This window comes from Callithrix jacchus, chromosome 5 (genome assembly GCF_049354715.1).
Source record: "Callithrix jacchus isolate 240 chromosome 5, calJac240_pri, whole genome shotgun sequence".
Lineage (NCBI taxonomy): Eukaryota > Metazoa > Chordata > Mammalia > Primates > Cebidae > Callithrix > Callithrix jacchus.
In genome coordinates, this window is record NC_133506.1 from 67,029,590 (window position 1) to 67,052,071 (window position 22,482).

The 22,482-nt window shown below is 41.9% G+C and overlaps 1 protein-coding gene across 1 annotated transcript; it reads left to right on the forward strand.

Moving 5' to 3' along the window:
- Positions 1 to 21,268, forward strand: ASPA (aspartoacylase). The gene is made up of 6 exons (XM_035299447.3): positions 1 to 396; positions 5,414 to 5,609; positions 7,373 to 7,466; positions 11,850 to 11,957; positions 17,154 to 17,263; positions 20,780 to 21,268. The coding sequence occupies exons 1-6, from the start codon at positions 161 to 163 to the stop codon at positions 20,975 to 20,977; spliced, it is 942 nt and encodes a 313-aa protein (XP_035155338.2). The 5' UTR covers positions 1 to 160; the 3' UTR covers positions 20,978 to 21,268.
- The last annotated feature ends 1,214 nt before the right edge of the window (positions 21,269 to 22,482 follow it).

Consider the following 22,482-nt stretch of genomic DNA (forward strand, 5'->3'; position numbering starts at 1 on the left):
AGCAGAAAATTAAAATATACTCCTCTCAAGGGAACTCTGTACTTTGCCCTTTGGTTAAAGTCTCATTTAGATTTAAATTTCTAAAGCTTTCTTAAGAAATTGAATTACTTTTGATCTCACCTCTCAATTGCAGAAATCAGATAAAAAACTACTTGGTGAAATGACTTCTTGTCACATTGCTGAAGAACCTATTAAAAAGGTCGCTATCTTTGGAGGAACCCATGGGAATGAGCTAACTGGAGTATTTCTGGTTAAGCATTGGCTAAAGAATGGCGTTGAAATTCAGAGAACAGGGCTGGAGGTAAAACCATTTATTACTAACCCAAGAGCAGTGAAGAAGTGTACCAGATATATTGACTGTGACCTGAATCGCATTTTTGACCTTGAAAATCTTGGGTAAGACTATGTTTTGTATTGTGTATGTATGTATGTATTTGTGTGTGAAAAGTGGTAGGCATGTGAAAGAGAACACATATATGTATATGCATATAATTCATGTCGGTACATGCAGTCTCTATGTTGAATAAGATCACTTTCACTTTTAATTACACTGCATTGTGAATTACACAATTATCTAAACTAAGCATTCACTGCTCTTTTATAAACGTTCTTAAGCGCTGCATTAATGATTAAGTTTTCAAATGTATACAGACTGAAACAATAAATAGAAAAGAGTTTTGTTTTTAAATCATCTCTTTAGAGAAAAAGATTTAACAATCCTTTGCATTGAGTTAGTGTTCGGCTGCTATACTTGCCTACATTATTGTTAGCTTCTTAGGAAATTCACTACTATGTTTTCAAGCAACTATGCTTATAATATGCATAAAGTTCTAGTTCAGAAAAATGTAATGCTTCAAGTAATATTTGTTGAAGGAAAGAGTGATTAAATACCTTTTGCCAAAAGATATCAGACTACCCTGTGATCCGAAGTAATAGACGTACTTAACCTCAGTGGTGGATTGTCTTAGGTGGGATGCCAGAGATGAGAACCTGAATTTTCAGAGTTCAAATTTTGCTGGATGCAATATATTGCATACAATGTCTGTCATGGTTAGGTCCTTATTAATTACTTTTGCCTTTGATTACATCGTAATAGCTACCACTGTGGATATAATATGCCTCCACAATTTGCTTTTCGCCACTTCTTTCTTTTTTTTTTTTTGAGACAGAATTTCGCTCTTGTTGCCCAGGCTGGAGTGCAATGGTGCAATCTCATCTCACTGCAGCCTCTGCCTCCTGGGTTAAAGCAATTCTCCTGCCTCAACCTCCCGAGTAGCTGGATTTACAGGCATCTGCCACCATGTCCGGGTAATTTTTTATGTTTTTTATTAGAGACAGGGTTTTGCCATGTTGGCCAGGCTGGTCTTGAACTCCTGGCCTCAGGTGATCCACCCTACTCAGCTTCCCAAAGTGTTAGGATTATAGGCATGAGCCACCACACCCCGCCACTTTCTTTGACTAAAAAATATTGTGAAACATCTGTTTTTCTCAGGAAACTGTGCCAGGTACTGAGGGAGTACAAAGCTCTATACAACATGGTTTCTACCCCTCAAGGAGTCAGTAGACTACTAGCGAAGATAGAAGACACGCACAGGCACAACTCGGGGCACCATTCAATGAGCTTGTTTTCTGATCAACTCTAATTTGAGTTAGACAATTCCTTAGGTTTAGTCTCACCACAGATCAAAAGATGGACACTATTCTTAATAGAAATATGCCCCGCTTTATGGAACAGATGTTATTTAGAGCAATTACACAGTAGTCATGCTGTTTGTATCAAGTCATATTTTTACTAGCGTAAGTCAACACAATTCATGCTTATATTTACCTAAGATAGCTGTTAACTAACTTTGTTTTTTTTTGGAGATGGAATCTCAGAATCTCACTCTGTCACCAGGCAGTGGCACAATGTCAGCTCACTGCAACCTCTGCCTCCTGAGTTCAAGCACTTCTCCTGCCTCAGCCTCCTGAGTAGCTGGAACTACAGGTGCCCACCACCACACCCAGCTAATTTTTGTATTTTTAGTAGAGACGAGATTTCAACATACTGGCCAGGCTGACCTTGACCTCCTGACTTTGTGGTCCATCTGCCTCAGCCTCCCAAAATGCTCGCATTACAGGCGTGAGCCACCACACCTGGCCAATATTACAAGTAAGAATTTATTGAAGAGTAACTTTTAGTCAGCATGTTAAGTTCCCAAATAAGTCTGAAATTGACTGGCAAGTTTATGAGCTGTATGAAAAGACTGTATGCACAGTCTTTTCGGTTAAATGCACTTTCTGCTTCTTAATGTTAACAGTATTCAGAGATTACACTGTTCTCAGGGTGGTTAAAAAATTATAAAATAGATAAACTAATTAACTTCTCCCATCTTACCTCTCCCAAATTTATTCATTTTCCTGTATTCCTCCTCTCAGTGGTAGCTTCATTACCTACCAAGTCCCCTAGGAAAATCACCTTAGAACCTTCCCAGGGCTCTGTACCCCCGGTCTAGAGGGTTGCTAAGTCCTCCCAATTATTCCTTTCAAGTTCTTTACAAATCCAGCCTTTCTCTTCATTTCTACTTCCTTAGTTTATTTCTTCTCGGGACAGTTAGAATAGCCTCCTAAAAGATCTCTCTGCATCCAGACGTGTTCTTACCCTTCCTGCCATCTGTTTTCCATCTGATACCTCTAGGAATTATCCTACTGTGCAAATCTTATCATGTCTCTCCCCTGCTGACAATTTTTAAAAAATGTGTCCAGAGTAGATTTAATCAACTTAGTATGGCTAACGCCCTTCAGAATCTCACTCTTCCCTATTCTTCATCCCTTGGGACTCTTCCAATGGGAGCTGAACTGCAGGCAGGAGAACTCAAAGTGTCCATCACTTCAAAACTTCAAGACTTGACTCTGAGCAACTAGGTAGATATTAGCTCCATTTACTCAAATGCAGAAGAATGATATAGAACCAAAATTGTTGAGGGCAACCTCAGGGGGTTATTTCATGAATTAATTTCTAAACTGCATAAATACCCATCAGGTTTTGTTTGCATATAATAGGAACCTGAGAATAGTGGTTTAAACAAATAAGGTTTCTTGTTCACAAGTAATAAGTCCAGAGGTAGCAGTCCGGGTCCCGTGCAGCAGCCACACCATATCGTCAACGTCACAGGTTCCTTCTATCTTCCCGCTGCACTCTTTCAACATGCCAGCTTTGTCCCCATGGTTTTTGCTTCTAATTCACAAAATAACAACTCCACCTTCCTGATTGCATTCCAGGCAGGATTTACCCAGCTGTAAACAGTAGGTCCCTTGAAGATGCTAGCAAAAATAGCCAAGGAAAACAAATAGATGGAATTTTAGGAAAATGTGCTCGAATGGCTTAATGAGGAAAAGTAAATTAAAAACACTATTATATATAGAGAAAAATGTACCCTAACCATTTCAGGAAGTGGGGAGAGGACAGAGGGCTATTTGAGAAGAAAAACTATTGGCCCTTGTGCCAGAAAAATACACATATGTGTACCAGCAAACTTTTGGGACTTTTGAAGAGGTTACAGACTCTGGAAACGTTGTCTCTGGACCTCTGGTGGTTCCTGGACCTCAATTAAGAACCTCTAATTAGGCCAGGTGTAGTTGCTCATGCTTATAATTCCAGCACTTTGGGAGGCCAAGGCAGGAGGATTGCTTGAGGCCAAGAGTTCTGTAACCACGCAGCAAGTTCTCCTTTTCCACTGCCCAGACAGAGCTGATTTATCAAGACAAGGGAATTGCAATAAAGAGTTTAATTCACAAAGAGCTGGCTATACAGAAGGCCAGAGTTTTATTATTACTCAAATCAGTCTTTCTGAAAATTCAGAGATTAGAATTTTTCAGGATTGTTTGGTGGTTAGGGCGCCAGTGAGTCAGGAGTGCTGATGGATTAGATCTGAGGTAAACTCATAGAGAACTGGAGCTGTCTTCCTGCACTGAATCAGTTCCTGGGTGGGGGCCACAAGACCAGAGGAGCCAGTCTATCCATCTGGGTGGTGCCAGATGATCTATCAAGTTCAGAGTTTGCAAAATACCTCAAGCACTGATCTTAGGTTTTACAATAGTGGTGTTATCCCCAGGAGCAATTTGAGGAGGTTCAGAATCTTGCGGCCTCCAGCTGCACAACTTTTAAACCATAATTTCTAATCTTGGGGCTAATTCATTAGTCCTGCAAAGGCAGTCTAGTCTCCAGGTAGGAAGGGGGTTTGTTTTGGGAAAGAGCTGTTATCTTTGTTTCAAAGTTAACTATAAACTAAGTTCCTCCCAAAGTTGGTTCAGTTTACACCCAGGCATGAATGAGGATGGCTTGGATATTAGAAGCAAGATGAAGTCAGGTTAGATCTCTTACATTGCAACAATTGCCTCAGCTGGCCAGGCGTGGTGGCTCATGCCTGTAATCCCAGAACTTTGGGAGACTGAGGCGGACTGATCACGAGGTCAGGAGATCAAGACCATCCTGGCTAACACAGTGAAACCCTGTCTTTACTAAAAATACAAAAAATTAGCAGGGGTTGGTTGCACGTGCCTGTAGTCTCAGCTACTCAGGAGGCTGAGGCAGGAAAATTGCTTGAACCCTGGAGGCAGAGGTTGCAGTGAGCCAATATCGCACCACTGCACTCCAGCCTGGGTGACAGAGTGGGACTGTGTCTCAAAAATAAATAAATAAATAAATAAATAAAACAGTTTTCTCAATTACAATGTTTGCAAAGGTGATTTTCAAGACCACCCATGGTAACATAGCAAGACTTCATTTCCACAAAAGATAAGAAGAAGAAGATTAGCTGGGCATGGTGGCATGCACCTGTAGTTGCAACTACTCAGGAAGCTGAGATGGGAGGACTGCTTGAGTCCAGGAGTTTGAGGGTACGGTGAGCCATGATTGGGCCACTGCACTGCAGCCTGGGCAACAGAGCAAGACCCTGTCTCAAAAAATTAAAAGGATCTCTAATTAGATTATGTGAGCCCCTAAGTGAATATATTTGTGTACTAGAGTTAGCTAAAGTGGGGGGAAAACAATGCATTTGATGGTCTAGTCCCCTAATAAATAACCCAGTGTACCATAACTACTAAGAAACTGTTCATTAAATTAATGGATATGTTTTGTTCAAGATTGAAATCAAATGATAAATTCTGCTTGATATGTCTGTCTTGTTCATGACCAGCGGCATAAATGAACTTATTAGTTTGCAAGCATGCCAATGCAACATTAGTTATATGGAATCAAATGAAGACAAAGTATGTAATTTTCATTTATAAACATTTCAGGTAAGTTTTTCCTTCCCATACAGATTTTTCATATTAAAGATTTGGCAACTGGTCATTTTCACACTGTGTTCTTATTCTATTTATATTATCTCAGCATGGATGTTGTTAATCTTTTTCTTTCTGCTTTTTACAGCAAAAAAATGTCAGAAGATTTGCCATATGAAGTAAGAAGAGCTCAAGAAATAAATCATTTATTTGGTCCAAAAAATAGTGAAGATTCCTATGACATTATTTTTGACCTTCACAATACTACCTCTAACATGGGGTGCACTCTTGTTCTTGAGGATTCCAGGAATAACTTTTTAATTCAGATGTTTCATTATATTAAGGTAATGTTAATGTTATTAATTTATAAATTAGCAAAGGACTTGTACTTTTAAGTCAATTATAGAGGTGAGACAATCAGAAAACAGTTACAAGGGAAGGTGTGAGACAAATGGAATTTATTCCACAGCCAGGCTTGGTGGCGGGAAAGGGTGCTGCCAAAATACAGAGGCAGTGGTGAAAGAAAGGAGAAAAAGAGAGGAAATAAGTAAAATCCTAAACACAATTAATAAAATAATCAAACACTTGTGGATTCTTGTGTCTATAAAATTACACATTTTATCTAGACAGCCGCCAGATTGTGGGCTACTTGTTAAAACCAAGTAAAATTAATATTAAAATTTTAAATGGTGTGGTTAAGTATCTCAATTACAAGGTTTTAGGAAACTTCAGAAATAGTCATTTAATGTTGACTAAAGCCCAATGATAAAAAGATTGCCTCCCTTTAGTCCTGCCCTTGTCTGCATTTGATCTAGATACCCCAGAACACATCTAATCATTCAGTGCTTCATATAGCTAATCATTTTAAGGTTCAGAAATCTCAGAGAAAATTTGCTAGAAAATAGCAACCAACCAGAAACACACATAAAGAATTATATGTTTATTTCTGTGCACTAGATAGCCTTCCTTCCTGAGAGCTAGTATGATTGGGAGGAAAGAGTGTAACCTGTTTTCAGATCCTCACTTTCTCCTTCAGTAACCTTAGACAGAACACACCATTCCCAAAACCTTGCTCCCCTCTTTTTTTTTTTTTTTTTGTGACAGAGTCTCACTCCATTGGCAGGTGCCAGGCTGGAGTGCAGTGGCGTGACCTTGGCTCACTGCAACCTCTGCCTCCCAGGTTCAAGCAATTTTCCTGCCTCAGCCTCCTGAGTAGCTGGGACTACAGGCGTGCACCACCATACCCAGCTAATTTTTGTATTTTTAGTAGAGATGGGGTTTCACCATGTTCGTCAGGATGGTCTTGATCTCTTGACCTCGTGATCCGCCCACTCCGGACTCCCAAAGTACTGGGATTACAGGCGTGAGCCACCCCGCCTGGCAGCTTTCCTCATTTTATAAAATTGGGGTTGTAACAACACTTACCCATGATGGCACTGAATGACATAAAGTATTTAAAGCATTTAACCTAATACCTAACCTATAGTAAAGATTAACTGTTATTTTTGTTTCCTTTAAGCTTTGGATAATAACTGGGCAGTGGTCCTCATAGGAGAAACGATGTAGCTATTCCTTGTTGTCTATTGAAGAGAGAGCTGAATGCTTTGGTGGCCAGACATGGAGGCAGCATTGCTGACACTTTGTTACAAGAACCAAGAGGCCTGTCTTAAATTCTCATGTGGATAAGCAGGAGGAGGGGGAACCACCCAACATCTGTAGAGAGCTGGACCACAGGAATAGAAACAGAATTGTTTAAGACACCAATACCAAGCTAAATAGTTAGTGCAACCAGTGATGAAATAAAAATAACCGCAGCCATTAAGAAGGACCGTTGAATTCATGTTTTTGGATCATGGTCTGGAGAACTATTTAATGTACATTTTACCTGGAAAGACATGGCATAATTCAATTTTATATGAATTTTATATTGTATAATTTATTTATTTTCAAATCTGTAAGCACTGGGTTTTACAGTGTTTCATAAAGCTATCTTACCAGTCTTACTTGATGAAGTAAAACGTACTGAAGGTATTATTGACTCTGTTGAAGTGAAGAGACCAAAACACGTGGTTTTCACATGATGAAAGACGTTTTAAATGTTTTTCAGACTTCCTTGGCTCCACTGCCCTGCTACGTGTATCTTATTGAGCATCCTTCCCTCAAATATGCAACCACTCGTTCTATAGCCAAGTATCCTGTGGGTAAGTCGTAGTTCCCATTGACATAATGCAATAAAATACATCCTAGCTGAAACTCAGAGAAATTTTTCTTTTTTTTTGAAACAGAGTCTTGCTCTGTCACCCAGGCTGGAGTACAGTGGTATGCTCTCGGCTCACTACAACCTCCACCTCCCCAGTTCAAGAGATTCTCCTGCCTCAAGCTCCCTAGTTGCTGGGATTACAGGCATGTGCCATCACGCCCAGCTAATTTTTGTATTTTTAGTAGAGATGGGGTTTCACCATGTTGGCCAGGTTGGTCTTGAACTCCTGACCTTAGGTGATTCACCTGCCTCGGCCTCCCAAAGTCCTGGGATTACAGGTGTGAGCCACTCCGAAAAATACTAGCCATCTAACTTTGGTAATACATACATTCATGAGCTTGTCCAGAGTGGTCAGGTTTGATTGGATCAGAAAGGCAAGGGGTCTGTTTCTCTGAAGTGCTCGTGCTGCCAGCGACGAGCTCCAGGCTGTTTTCTGGCCTCTCCTTATCAAGACCTGTAAAAGATCTGAAAAATTTTACCCAACTTACATGTTAACGATGAGCTTGGCACTTTTGAGTGGATGCCAGTAGAAGACACAAGACTCCTAAAATAGAGACCAAGAATAGGTGACTAACAGTAGTAATAGCAGAGTGTCAGCACTTTTGCACCACTCCCCAAGCTCCAGTTCCCACAGGGTGACATGAAAGGAGTCAGAGGCAGTTCTACATGCCACTGGCTGCATTCTAGGAGAGAAACACTCAGCAGAGGAATCTTAATTTTGTATAATGGGCAGTAAGCACAAGTACCCTTTGCCCCAAGGAAAACCCCATTCCTAACTTCCAAGGCTGTTCACTGTACAGACATCCTTGAAAATATAATCTGGAACAAAAATAGTCTGTGTCAGGCTGGGCTCGGTGGCTCACGCCTGTAATCCCAGCACTTTGGGAGGCCAAGGTAGGTGGATCACAAGGTCAGGAGATCAAGACCATCTTGGCCGACGTGGTGAAACCCCATCTCTACTAAAAATACAAAAATTAGCTGGGTGTGGTGGTGGGTGCCCATAATCCCAGCTACTCAGGAGACTGAGGCAGGAGAATTGCTTGAACCTAGGAGTCAGAGGTTGCAGTGAGCTGAGATCGCACCACTGCACTCCAGCCTGGGTGACAGAACATGACTCCGTTTCAAAAAAAAAAAAAAAAAAAAAAAAATTAATGTCTTGCTCACGAGACTTGCAGAAATGCAAAAGACCCATGAAGAATCCTCTCTCCACATCCGTCTTGTCACCTGCTTGCAATAGATGTTTCATGAACTGTTTGTCATCTGTTCTCTTGTTTACCCTGCCAGTTACTAGGCTGTGAGTCCATCTTTACCTTCTGGTACTTCCAACGTGCAGCCCCACACTCTGGTGCACCCTCTCAAACAGATGCTCTTTCTTATCTATTCCATTCTCTTTCCTGAGCACCCCATTAGCATAATTAGTTATCTGCAGACTACACTACAATTAAAATTACAACTTAAAATAGTTTTGTTAAATCTCAGATGGCTTAGCTAGAGTAATTTAATTTAAAACCAGGTTGGCAAACAACCTGTAAATAAATAAAAATCTAAAATTATTCTTGATATTCAAATATTGATCCTTTTGTGCATAATAAAGGGATCTTTATATGGCCATGTTTGGTGACCATATTGTCTAAACCAAAAGTTAAGTTTTCGCTACAAGATCTCATATCAGAGCAGAATATTTAGATTGTAGGACATGGCTATGGCAGAGTCAGGGGCGGAGCTGGATGAATAATGGTTACACAAACAACTTTTCTAAGTCTCAAATGAGACCATGGTTGATTTGAGAAAGTTAGGAGAAGGCTGTGTCCAGTTGCTTTCCCGTGTGTGTGTGTGTGTGTGTGTGTGTGTGTGTGCGCGCATGATCCTAAGACTGGCTGCAGTACACTGCTTCTTTCCAGGATAAGGTTTGCCTAGAATGATCCTGTCACATTTCTTCTGCCTTGGGAACAGAATGCAAAGGTGGTCCTTGTAAGTGCCGACTAGAAGTTAAAGCAAATTTGTATGCAGTAATATTCTTAGTGTGTTATAAAATGTTGACTCAGAAAGATTGTCTCTCTGATGTTAAACATGCTTTATTTTCCAGTGAGTGCATGAGATAAAAATCATCCAAATAAAACAGCAAAGTTGAAAGGAGAACATATAACATTTCTAATCATTTACAATGAGCTTAATATTCCCTCAGATTGAAACATTTTAAAGATTTGGATCAACTCCTAAGAGCCAAACATATCAGCAGATGTTTGTTCTGGCTAACAGTACCATTGCCTGCAAATATCAGAGACCAAGACTGATATTTGAAAGTTTGGAAAGCTTGTGCTTTTCTTTGGTGTCACAGAGAAACAGGATCTGTATCTCTTATTGCTAAGCCTTTGGTGTGTTTCAGCTAATTGCCTCTATTTGGATATTTAGCTTACGCCAATTCCTTACTTCAAGTATTGATACTTTTGTGCATAATAAAGATTCCTTTATTCTTAAATCATTGACTAGGGGATTACTATGATTGACTTAAACTGTTCAACATTAACTCTTCAACTGGAGAAAAATTTACCTACCTTGAAGATTGGAAGCCAACTATAACCAGGATTCTATTAGAAAAAGGAGGAAGGTGAAGTTGATTTGGGATAGGCAAACGACACCGTATTCTGTAGTATTCCTACAAACATATCTACAAACACACTTGTTCACATATTTGCATAAGTCATTTATGCACACATGCATTTATGACACCATATACTTAAATATATGTTCATACATTTATGCAGGAAACCTAAGCACAACAAACAAAAAATGATGCAAGAAGATATGACAGGATTTTGTGTATTGGGAAATAACAGAGGTGGGTGAAAATATGATGAGTGTAAAAGAATGTAGTCCATGAATGGAGTGGGAGAGAATGAGGGTAGAATGAGGGTCGTGCATTTGGTAAATGGTTTGATAAATGGAGAAGGTGATGGCTGGGGAGGTGGCTTTATGGGAGGCTTGGATAGGAAGGAAGGGTCTACAGAAGTAGTTTCCAGAAAGAGTATTTTGTAGGTGTCAAGATGGATGTTTGACAGCCATACAAAGTAGACCCATCAGTACAGGCATCCTTTCATATGAGTCACAAAAAATGAATATGCATTTTTCCTACGTAAAATTAAAACCAGGCCGAACGCGATGATCGCTCATGCCTGTAATCCCAGTACTTGTGGAGGCCCAGGAGGGCAGATTACCTGTGGTCAGGAGTTCAAGACCAGCCTCACCAACATGGCAAAAGCCCATCTCTACTAAACATACAAAAATAAGCCAGGAATGGTGGCCCTTGCCTGTAATCCCAGCTACTCAGGAGGCTGAGGCAGGAGAATCGCTTGAACCTGGGAGGCAGAGGTTGCAGTGAGCCAAGATCATGCCATTGCCCTCCAGCTTGGACGACAAGAGTGACACTCCATCTCAGAAAAGAAAAAAAAAAAAAAAAAGAAAAAAGAAAGAAAAATTCAAATCATTGCACTATTGTATTAGGATGGATAGTTATGTTAAGGTCAAAATTGTTGCTTGGCCAGGTGCAGTGGCTCACTCCTGTAATCCCAGCACTTTGGGAGGCCAAAGCAGGCAGATCATGAGGTCAGGATTCAAAACCAACCTGGCCAACATGGTGAAACTCTGCCTCTACTAAAAATACAAAAATTTGCTGGGTGTGGTGGCACACGTTTGTAATTCCAGCTACTCAGGAGGCTGAGGCAGGAGAATTGCATGAACCTGGGAGGCAGAGGTTGCAGTGAGCCAAGATAGTGCCATTGCAGTCCAGCCTGGGTGACAAAGCAAGACTCCATCTAAAAAAAAAAATTGTTGCTGAAGGGTCACACAGATTGTCACATTGACTTACATCCATGATTCATCTTGTCTAGATTTCTGTGACTAAATAGATGTCCTTCCTCCTGTCAAAGCTAAATGTCAAACCTTAACAGTTTCTCTTCATGTCCACCTCTTATTTTGTCAGCATAAACTTGCTCACCTCTTCTACTATGTTATGATTTTTTAATATTTTGCAACATTGAAGGAAATTTAAAGGAAAAAAACCACAGTTTCCCATGTCTAACAGTACTGATTTTTCATCCATGTTCTCTCCCACTCTTTATTCACTATGCATATAACTTAAACGTGTAAATGTTCTGCTTTCCTTTTGCCAAACATGACACCTCAAATATTTTCCATGATGCTACGTGATTCACCTTTTTGATAATTTTGAAGAACATAATTCTAAATCTTGATACATTAAAATGCTTAGTTTTATAATATATTTTATTACTGGTATAAATGTGACTGTCTCTCCTTCTGTACCTAGGTATAGAAGTTGGTCCTCAGCCTCAAGGGGTTCTGAGAGCTGATATCTTGGATCAAATGAGAAAAATGATTAAACATGCTCTTGATTTTATACATCATTTCAATGAAGGTAGGTAAGTAATGAAGGTAACGTATATAAAATGTAACCACCAAATATTTAAATTGCAATTGGAACGTAGGTCAAATTTGCCATGCTAATGATATTAAGTGTTTTAAAAAATTTTTGTTTACTTCAGCCATTCCAGAATAGACATTCAAGAAAAGCAGCTACCAAATAAAATCTCCAAATTAAATCCTTATTTCCTATTAATCTCCATTTTAAAAGGAAAAGAAAGGCCAGAAAATACAAATGCCCAGTAAACATATGAAAAGATGTTTTATTGCTGGGTGCGGTGGCTCACGCCTATAATCCCAGAACTTTGGGAGGCCAAGGCGGGTGAATCACGAGGTCAAGAGATCGAGACCATCCTGGTCAACGTGGTGAAACCCCGTCTCTACTAAAAATATAAAAATTAGCCAGGCGTGGTGGCAGGTGCCTGTGATCCCAGCTACTAGGGAGGCTGAGGCAGGCAGGAGACTTGCTTGAGCCTGGGAGGCGGAGGTTGCATTTAGACAAGATCAGGCCACTGCACTCCATCCAGACGGACAAGGGCGAGACTGAGTCAAAAACAAAACAAAACAAAACACCAATCTTATTACCCAGCAATTCCACATCCCAAAGAAACACAAGCACAACCAACATGTTGTTTACAAAGACTGTGATTCTGCATCATTTATAACAGCAAAAGAATGGAAACAGCACCAATGTCTATCTGTTGGTGGACAGATAAATAAGCTAACATGGAAGACTCTTCAAAACACATTGGTAATTAGCAGAAAGCAAGCTCTAGACCAAGACATTCAGGACACCAATTGGCTTTAAAATAATGATTATTATAATAATAATCACTTGCTAGGATACATATATATGTTAACATATCACAGGAAAAGTCCTAGAAGAAAACACACCAAAATTATCACAGTGGTTACCAGGAAGAGGAGGAAAGACCTAGGCTAATTTTGCCTTCATTATAGTCAATAAGAATAATGCATTCATATATTATTTCTGTAATTAAAAATAAATTAAATGGGGACTGGTGGACAAGGTGCACATATGCAACCCTAGGTATTATCTGCTCATTTGTTTATTAATTTATTTGGTAAATCTAAAACTGCACTAAAATGTCTATTAATTATAAAAAATAAATTTAAGATGGAAAATAATTGCTTAAAATCAAAGAGGCATTCCATGTGAATAATTATTCCAGCAGACCGAGATGGAATTGCTGTTGAGGAAGGGGTAATGATAGTAACAGAGCTGGTGAGTACCTCAGTGTCTCTGGGGAGTAAACTCCTTCGCCTCGGATGGTGCATCCCACTGCAATCACAGACTTTTCTTTTGTGCTTGGGAATCCTTGGACTCCAAAATCATGAAAATTGAACATTTGATTTGTCTGAGGGGAGGTTCTGTACTGTTTAATGGAACTGGTTTTAAGAAGATCACAACGTATTTGCAATAAACCCTCTGAATAGTAAGTGTAGAACTACAATATGTTAAGAAGTGATACATTCAGATAGAAGGCCACAAATCTGGGTGGAAAACATGATTTTCAGATTATGGTCCATAGAATCCTCTCACAGGGTGGAGAAAAGCAGTTCCTGGAATACTAAGGTATTCCAGGTACCCCCTATCTCTGAGTCAACCGAGTTGTTCTGTATGTCATAGCTCTTCTGTGTAACATTTCATTTAAGCAAAGGATTCTGCAATTTAAAAATTGTCAACCACAATTCATTTAGACTATCCAGCTTGGTGGATTTTCAACTGAGCATCTGAATCCAAAGAATGCTGACAAATGAATCAGTCCCGCCTAGTGAAAAGTCTCAAGAAGTGTGTAGAAGGGCTTCATCCTTGACTCTGTACTACTCAGAATTATAGTTAGTGACCTGAGAGACAGGTCACAGGAAGGTAGCAGGAAAACACCCTGGTTGAGAAGGCAGATCCCAGGAGTCCTGACAATCTTTAACAATCTTTTAAACCAAACGTTAAAGGTTAACAACATCAGGGACGAAGTTTTGCTCTTATGTTTAAAAAAAAAAAAATCCCAGAATAAGGAAGGTAATGGTCTTTTTTTTTCTGCCTTGAATAAACAACACTGGAAAACTGTAAGTGAATAATCCAAGAGAAACGTCTATAAAGAGGAATTTAGCCAAGGAGACATTGAGAATGTTGAAGAGCTTGAAAACCATGATGAGAATAATTCCTGGCTCATGCCTGTAATCCTGCACTTTGGGAGGCCAAGGCAGGTGGATCACTTGAGGTCAGGAGCTCAAGACCAGCCTGAGCAACATGGGGAAACCTCATCTCCACTAAAAATGCAAAAATTAACTGAGTGTGGTGGTGCATGCCTGTAGTTCCAGCTACTCCGGAGGCTGAGGCATGAGATCGCTTGAACCCAGGAGGCGGAGGTTGCGGTGAGTTGAGATCGTGCCTCTGCACTTCAACCTGGGTGACAGAGTGAGACGATCTCAAAAAACAAAAAAAAAGAAAGGAAAGAAGTCTACATTGGAAATAAATTAGACTTATTTTCTGTGACTCAGAGAGTAGAAGAGAATCAAGGAGATAAAGTTACCTAAAGGCAGAAAATTTTCTCTTTTTTTCTTTTTCTTTTTTGAGACAGGGTCTCACTCTCTTGCCCAGGCTGGAGTGCAGTGGTGCGACCATGGCTCACTGGAGCCTCAACCCTCTGGGCTCAAGCAGTCCTCCCACCCAGCATCCTGAGTTGCTGGGACTACATGCGAGCGCCACCACTCCAGCTAATTTTTGTGTTTTTTTGTAGAGGTTTCACCATGTTGCCCAGGCTGGTCTTGAACTCCTGAGCTGAAACAATCTGCCCACCTCGGCTTCCTGAAGTGCTGGGGTTATAGGCCTGCACCACTGTGCCTGGCAAGACAGAAATCTTGTTAACAAATCTGAGCAGCCATGAAACAGGCCACACTTTGTGAGGCTGTTCATGCAGAAGTAAGATGACTACATGTCCAGAGCAGTATGGAGAATACTCAAACATAGATGGAAGTTAGGCTTTCAAGCCTCCTTCCAACTGTAAGTAGCAAAAACATACTCCTCTGTGTTCCATCAGTTTTTACTTTCTTCCTATCAAACTTTGTGGTTTAAAGACATGAGATCTGGTAAGTTCCCATCTTCATCTTGGAAGGCGTGGTAGGTTTTAATTCTTCCCTTTCCTGCGTCCACATCCTGGCAGTGTGAGGTTTCATAACCTTCTGTTCAGAGATAGAGTCTATTTTCCCACTCCTTGACTGTCTGGCTTGGCCACGTGACTTGTTTTGTACCATGGAAAAGGCTTGAAAAGCACTTGCACATTGCAGTTTGCTCTCTTCCTGCCCTTGGAAGCCCTGTACATGTACCTTTATGTGCACCAGTCCACATTGGCCTGCTGGATGATGGAAGCCGATGAGGTGGAAAACTCAGGCACCCTCACAGACAGTCACGCAACTCCAGCTGACAGCCCGTCAGACGTAAGGGTCAGGTCATCCCATATGGTCCAGCTTACCGGTGAGCTGTCAGCTCACCACAAAGGCATGAACTAAACAATCAAAAATCAACAAAGCCAGTGTAGACCAAAGGAACTTCCCAACCAACCCATAGAATCATGAACTAAATTAAGAGGTGATTGTTTCAAGCCACTGAATTCTGGGATAGTATGTATGTTATGCAGCAAAAGCTAACTGATAGAGAAGTGATCACTGGGTATCCCCATTCTAACTCTGCTCTAATGGCAAAGGGAAGCCTTTCCTTTCACTTGTGGCCATAACACGCTGTGGGCCCTACACTGGACCAAAAGTTCATCTTGTTTGCTCAGAGGTATATATGTAAACTATTCCTTTTCCAGTTTTCTGGGAATTGGGTTGTTTGATGTTGCTGCATCTTTGGAAGTTGGTCTCCACCACTGGCAGCCTGCTTGCATCCCAAGATCTCATTGCTCGGGAGCTGTCCCAGTGTTTAGTGTACTTAGTTAAGAAAAAGAGACCAGGCACGGTGACTCACACCTGTAATCCCAGCACTTGAGGCCGAGGCGGGCAGATCACAAGGTCAAGAGATAGAGACTATCCTGCCCAACATGATGAAACCCTGTCTCTACTAAAAATACAAAAATTAGCTGGGTATGGTAGCACACACCTGTAGTCCCAGCTACTCGAGAGGCTGAGACAGGAGAATCCCTTGAACCCGGGAGGCAGAGGTTGCAGTGAGCCGAGATTGCACCACTGCACTCTAGCCTGAGCAAGAGAGTGAGACTCTGTCTCAACAACAACAACAACAACAAAAAAGCACAAGACCGAAGCCATCTAAGTTGCTGGAACTCCTCCTGAAAATATGCAGTCATAAAATATCATGGCTGGAAGGGCCATCCAAGATAAGCCAATCCAATACCTTCATTTGACAGGTAAAGAAAGTGAGCCTCGGCCAGGTGCAGTGGCTCACACCTGTAATCCCAGCATTTTGGGAGGCCCAGATGGGCGGATCATGAGGTCAGGAGTTCGAGACCAGCCTGGCCAATATAGTGAAACCCCGTCTCTAAAAAAAAGAAAAGAAAAGAAAGAAAGTGAGCCTCAAGAAGCTAAGCATCTTGTTTAAGACTGCAGAGCCAGGAGATTAGAGCCCAGGTCTCCTGACTCCCAGTCCTAGATTCCTTTTCTCCCAAACTGGCTTTTTAAGTTCTGTTTTCTACCTCTGTCCATCAGTGCCTTTGTGGACAGAGAGCTGACAGGAATAACTGAAGAACATCTTTTGCTGAGTGTTGTCTGTGAACATCCTTAACCAAACACAATCTGTTCTCCCCGTTGCTGTCTTCGTTTTGTTACCGCTGTTGTTACTGTCTCTTCCTTACATTAGCAACTTCCCTTTTTCCAGAGATTTTCTTGTTTTTTTTGAGATGGAGTTTCACTCTTGTTGCCCAGGCTGGAGTGCAGTGGCACGATCTCGGCTCACTGCAACATCCACCTCCCAGGTTCAAGAGATTCTTCTGCCTCAGCCTCCCGAGTAGCTGGGACTACAGGCGCCCATCACCACGGCCGGGTATTTTTAGTAGAGATGGGGTTTCACCAAGTTGGCCAGGCTGGTCTCAAACTCGTGACCTCAGGTGACCCACCAGCCTTGGCCTCCCGAAGTGCTTGGATGACAGGGGTGAGCCACTGCTCCCGGCCCAGAGATTTTTTTACTTGGCATTTATACATATTGTTTTTGTCATAGGAAAAGAATTTCCTTCCTGTGCCATTGAGGTCTATAAAATTATGGAGAAAGTGGATTATCCCAGGAATGAAAACGGAGAAATTGCTGCTATCATCCATCCTAATCTGCAGGTAACATTTATTCTTTCTTTAAAATATTGAAAATAATAATGCTGTATCTTTGAGTAGAAGTTTACAGTTCATACAGCACTTGGTGTACATTCGCTCTTTGATGTGCTCAAAGACACTGTGGGTAGGGAAGCTGCTCAGACAGTCACTCAATAAATATTTTTTTTTTTTTGAGACAGAGTTTTATTCTTATTGCCCAGGCTGGGGTGCAATGACACAATCTCGGCTCACTGTAACCTCCACCTTCTGGATTCAAGCAATTCTTCTGCCTCAGCATCTCAAGTAGCTGGGATTATAGGCATGTGCCACCATGCCCAGCTAATTTTGTATTTTTAGTAGAGATTATACCTGTAATCCCAGCACTTTGGGAGGCCGAGACAGACAGATCATGAGGTCAGGAGTTCGAGATCAGCCTGACCAACATTGTGAAATCCCATCTGTACTAAAAATACAAAAAGTAGGTGGGTGTGGTGGTGAGCACTTGTAATCCCAGCTACTCAGGAGGCTGAGGAAGGAGAATCAACTGAACCTGGAAGGCGGAGTTTGCAGTGAGCTGAGATTGTGCCATTGCACTCCAGCCTGGGTGACAAAGTGAGACTCCATCTCAAACAAAAAAGGAAGAAGAAGAAGATGGAGCCTTAGGCAGTGTTTTAAAGGAAAGGGAAAGACTGGGGGAGAGAAAGGAAGAAACCACCGCTGGTGACAAAAATACCAAATACAAGAAACGGAGGCCAAGGTGATGATGTCATGACAGGCTAAAGCAGGATTTTTCAAGTTTTAGGATACTCTTGAGGAGTACAGAAATAATCCTGGGGAGGCTGGGAAGTGAGAGGAATGAGCTCAGTGGCAAACTGGGTTAGCAGGAGGTCTTGAAAGTGAGGCAGGATAGCTTTGATTTCATAGACAATAAAGAATGGCTCAGGATTCTACAGGAGGGGTTGATTGGTTAATTATTCCAGCAAATATTTTTCAATGACAACTAAGCTTGTTCTGGGCCCTGAGATTCAAGATAGGGAAGGTTGGCTGGGCGCAGTGGCTCACACTTGTAATCCCAGCACTTTGGGAGGCCAAGGTGGGCAGATAACGAGATCAGGAGTTTGAGACCAGCCTGGCTAACGTGACTCCATATCAAAAAAAAAAAAAAAATATGTATCCTGATTGCATGGTTGTAGGTTCTGTGTGTCAAAATTCACAGAACTGTACAGAAAAACGAGTGGTTTAACTGTATGTAAAGTTTTAAATAAAATTTAAAAAGAATGATGCCTGGGCCCTACTCTGAGACTCTGATCTGATTTATCTGCAATGGGCCCGCCCCTCTACCTGTATATATGTATTTGGCATCCCCAGTGATTATGACGTGCCACCAGGATGGAAAAAGTCTCTGTGATATGGGAGTTCTCAACATTCATGTTGTGCAGGTGAATGACTGGGGACTCGTTAATGTGAAGATTTGGATGTGGCAGGTCTGCTGTGTGTAATGAAATCCTGCTTTTCTAACAGGCTCCTAGGTGATGTGGATGCTGCTGGGAAATGTTAGAAATGCAGAGTCTTAGGCCCCTGCCCCCAACCTATAGAACCAGAATCTTCATTTTAGCAAAATCCCAGGCTGGGTGCAGTGGCTCATGCCTGTAATCCCAGCATTTTAGGAGGCTGAGGTGGGTGGATCACCTGAGGTCAGGCATTTGAGACCGGCCTTGCCAACATGGTGAAACCCCATTTCTACTAAAAATACAAAAACTAGCTGGGTGTGGTGGTGCGTGCCTGCAATTCCAGCTACTCAGGAGGCTGAGGCAGGAGAATTGCTTGAACCTGGGAGGTGGAGGCTGCAGTGAGCCGAGATCACACTGTACCACTGCACTCCAGCCTGGGAGACAGAGTGAGATTCAATTTCAAAAAACAAACAAAATCCCCAGATGATTCACAAGCACATCAAAGTTTGAGAAGGGCCGTTCCAGGGTTCCTGTGGTGTGACAGCCTTGGTGCTTGAGGTCTCAAAGGTCCAAGTCCTCAGTGCAAGACACTTCAGGTAATTCAGTTGTTACCCCAGCGTAGGAGCACATTTGGAATACGCCCACCTGTCTCAGACTTTCCCCAGCCCAGCACCACCTTCTCCCACAAATCCCCCCATCAGAATAGAACCTCCTTGCATGTAGGTTCAACATGGCTCATTTTTATGTTTCCCAGCGGAGAATGTCCTGAACACAGAAGATTCTTAATGGCTATTTCCTAAATTTTGCTGAACAGACTTTAACTTGAGCTGGCAAGAGGTGGAATGTGCACTTACATAGACGTGCATTGAGTTCTGCCTTTCAATGTTGTCAATCCCTTTGGTTACATTCAAGGTAAACCTGGTATTGAAGCAAACTATTTTTTATTTTTTTAGAGACAGGATCTCGCTCTGTCCCCCAGGCTGGAATGCAGTGGTGTGTACACAGCTCACTGCAGCCTCGACCTCTGGGGGCTCAAGCAGTCCTCCCACCTCAGCCTCCTGAGTGTCTGGGACTACAGGCATGCAGCACCATATCCAGCTAATTTTTTGTATTTTTTTTAGAGACAGGATCTCTATGTTGCCCACGCTGCTCTTGAACTCCTGGGCTCAAGCAATTCACCCACCTTGGCCTCCGCAAGTGCTGGGATTACAGATGTGAGCCACTGCACCTGGCTGAAGCAAACGTTAATTACATATGTCAATTATGAAAATTTAAAGGGGAGCTTTTTTTTTGAGACAGAGTCTCCCTCTGTCACCCAGGCTGGAGTGCAGTGGCGCAATCTCAGCTCACTGCAGCCTTCACCTCTTGGGTTCAATCAATTCTAGGCCTCAGTCTCCCGAGTAGCTGGGATTACAAGCGCCTGCCACCATGCCCGGCTAATTTTGTATTTTTAATACAGACAGGGTTTCACTATTTTGGCCAGGCTGGTCTTGAACTCCTGACCTTGTGATCTAGCCTCCCAAAGTTCTGGGATTACAGGCATGAGCCACCGCACCCGGGAAGAACTCTTAAAAGTACTGCCAAAATTCATTCCCCAATTTCAGTGTAGTCAGACCACTTGCCTGAATCTCAATGTCTCTCTCAAAGGTCTCTTTTAAAAAAAAGAGTAGAATACTCGGCCAGGGGCAGTGGCTCAAGCCTGTAATCCCAGCACTTTGGGAGGCCGAGGTGGATGAATCACAAGGTCAAGAGATCGAGATCATCCTGGTCAACAAGGTGAAACCCCGTCTCTACTAAAAAACCAAAAAATTAGCTGGGCATGGTGGTCGTGCCTGTAATCACAGCTACTCAGGAGGCTGAGGCAGGAGAATTGACTGAACCCAGGAGGCGGAGGTTGCGGTGAGCCGAGATTGCGCCATTGCACTCCAGCCTGGGTAACAAGAGCAAAACTCCATCTCAAAAAAAAAAAAAAACCCCCCCCCAAAAAAACAGTAGAATACTGTAATGTGTTAGTTGTCTAGAGTCTGACATAGATTTTTAAAGGAGAAAAGCCAAATATAATGTATTTATTTTGATTGTTTCCTGAGAGGATCAAGACTGGAAACCATTGCATCCTGGGGATCCCGTGTTTTTAACTCTTGACGGGAAGACGATCCCACTGGGCGGAGACTGTACCGTGCACCCCGTGTTTGTGAATGAGGCCGCATATTACGAAAAGAAAGAAGCCTTTGCAAAGACAACTAAACTCACGCTCCATGCAGACAGCATTCGCTGCTCTTTACATTAGAAATCACTTCTAGCTCTCATCGTGTACATGTGTCTTACACATTCTGCTAGTTTGTAAGCTCCTCAAGAGCAGGGCTGTGCCTTACTCAACTGCACACAGAGCTCCCAGCACAGTGCCTTACCCAGTAGGCATCCAAGCAAATGTACTAAATTAATTAATGTCTTAAAGATACCATATTTTAAGTATGTAGCTTATTCAAAGAAGTGTTTCCTATTTCTGTATAGTTTATTATACATACTACTTTGGTAGTTCAACATTCTCAATAAACAGCCTTGTATTCAGAATATAAAATGGAAATAGAGGTATATATAAAGTTATGGGTTTTATGCTGCTTTGCTTTATTGCACTTCATGGTTACTGTATTTTTTTTACGAATTGAAGGTTAGTAGCAACCCTGTGTCTAGAAAGTCTAACAGTGGCGTTTTCCCAACAGCCTCTGCTCACTTCTTGTCTCTGCTCACTCGTCTCTATGTCACACTTTGATAATACTTCAAACTTTTTTTTCCCTTGAGACGGAGTCTAGCTCTGTTGCCAGGCTGAAGTGCAGTGGTGCGATCTTGGCTCACTGCAACATAAACTTCCCGGGTTCAAGCTATTCTCTTGCCTCAACCTCCCAAGTAGCTGGGATTATAGGCACGTGCTACCACACCCAGCTAATTTTGTATTTTTAGTAGAGACACGGTTTCACCATGTTGGCCAGGATGGTCTCGACCTTCTGACCTCATGATCTGCCCACCTTGGCTTCCCAAAGTGCTGGGATTACAGGCATGAGCCACCGCGCCCGGTCTGAACCTTTTTATTATTTATTATAGCCGCGATGGCCATCTGTGATCAGTGGCCTTTGCTGTTACTATTGTTAAGTGTTTGTGGGCACCATGAATCGTGTCAATATGAGACTATGAACTTAGTGAATGTTGTGTGTGTTCTGACTGCTCTACTGACCAGCCATTACCTTGTCTCTCTCCCTCTCCTCTGGCCTCCTTTTTCTTTGAGACACAATAATTAATAATTCTACAACAGCCTCTATGTGTTCAAGTGAAAGAAGGAGTCATACTTCTAGAAATTAGCTTAGTGAGGAAGGTCTGTCAAGAGCTGAGATAGGCTGAAAGCTAGGCCTCTTGCCCCAGTTAGCCAATCTGTGGATTCAAAGGAAAAGCTCTTGAAGAAAATTTAAAAATTCTACTCTAGTGAATATACAAATGATAAGAAAGCAAAACAACCTTATTGCTGATATGGAGACAGTGTTAGTGATCTGGGTAGAAGATCACACCAGCCACAACACTTCCTTAAGCCAACGCACGTTCCAGAGCAGGGCCCTAACTCTCTTCAATTCTGTGAGGGCTGAGAGAGGTGTGGAAGCTGCAGGAAGTTGGCAGAAGCTGGTTCATAAGGTTTAAGGAAAGAAGCCAGCTCCAAACCCTGCAAGTGGAAAGTGAGGCAGTGAGTTGCTGATGTGGAAGCTGCAGCAGGTTATCCAGAAGGTGTGGCTAAAATCATTGATGAAG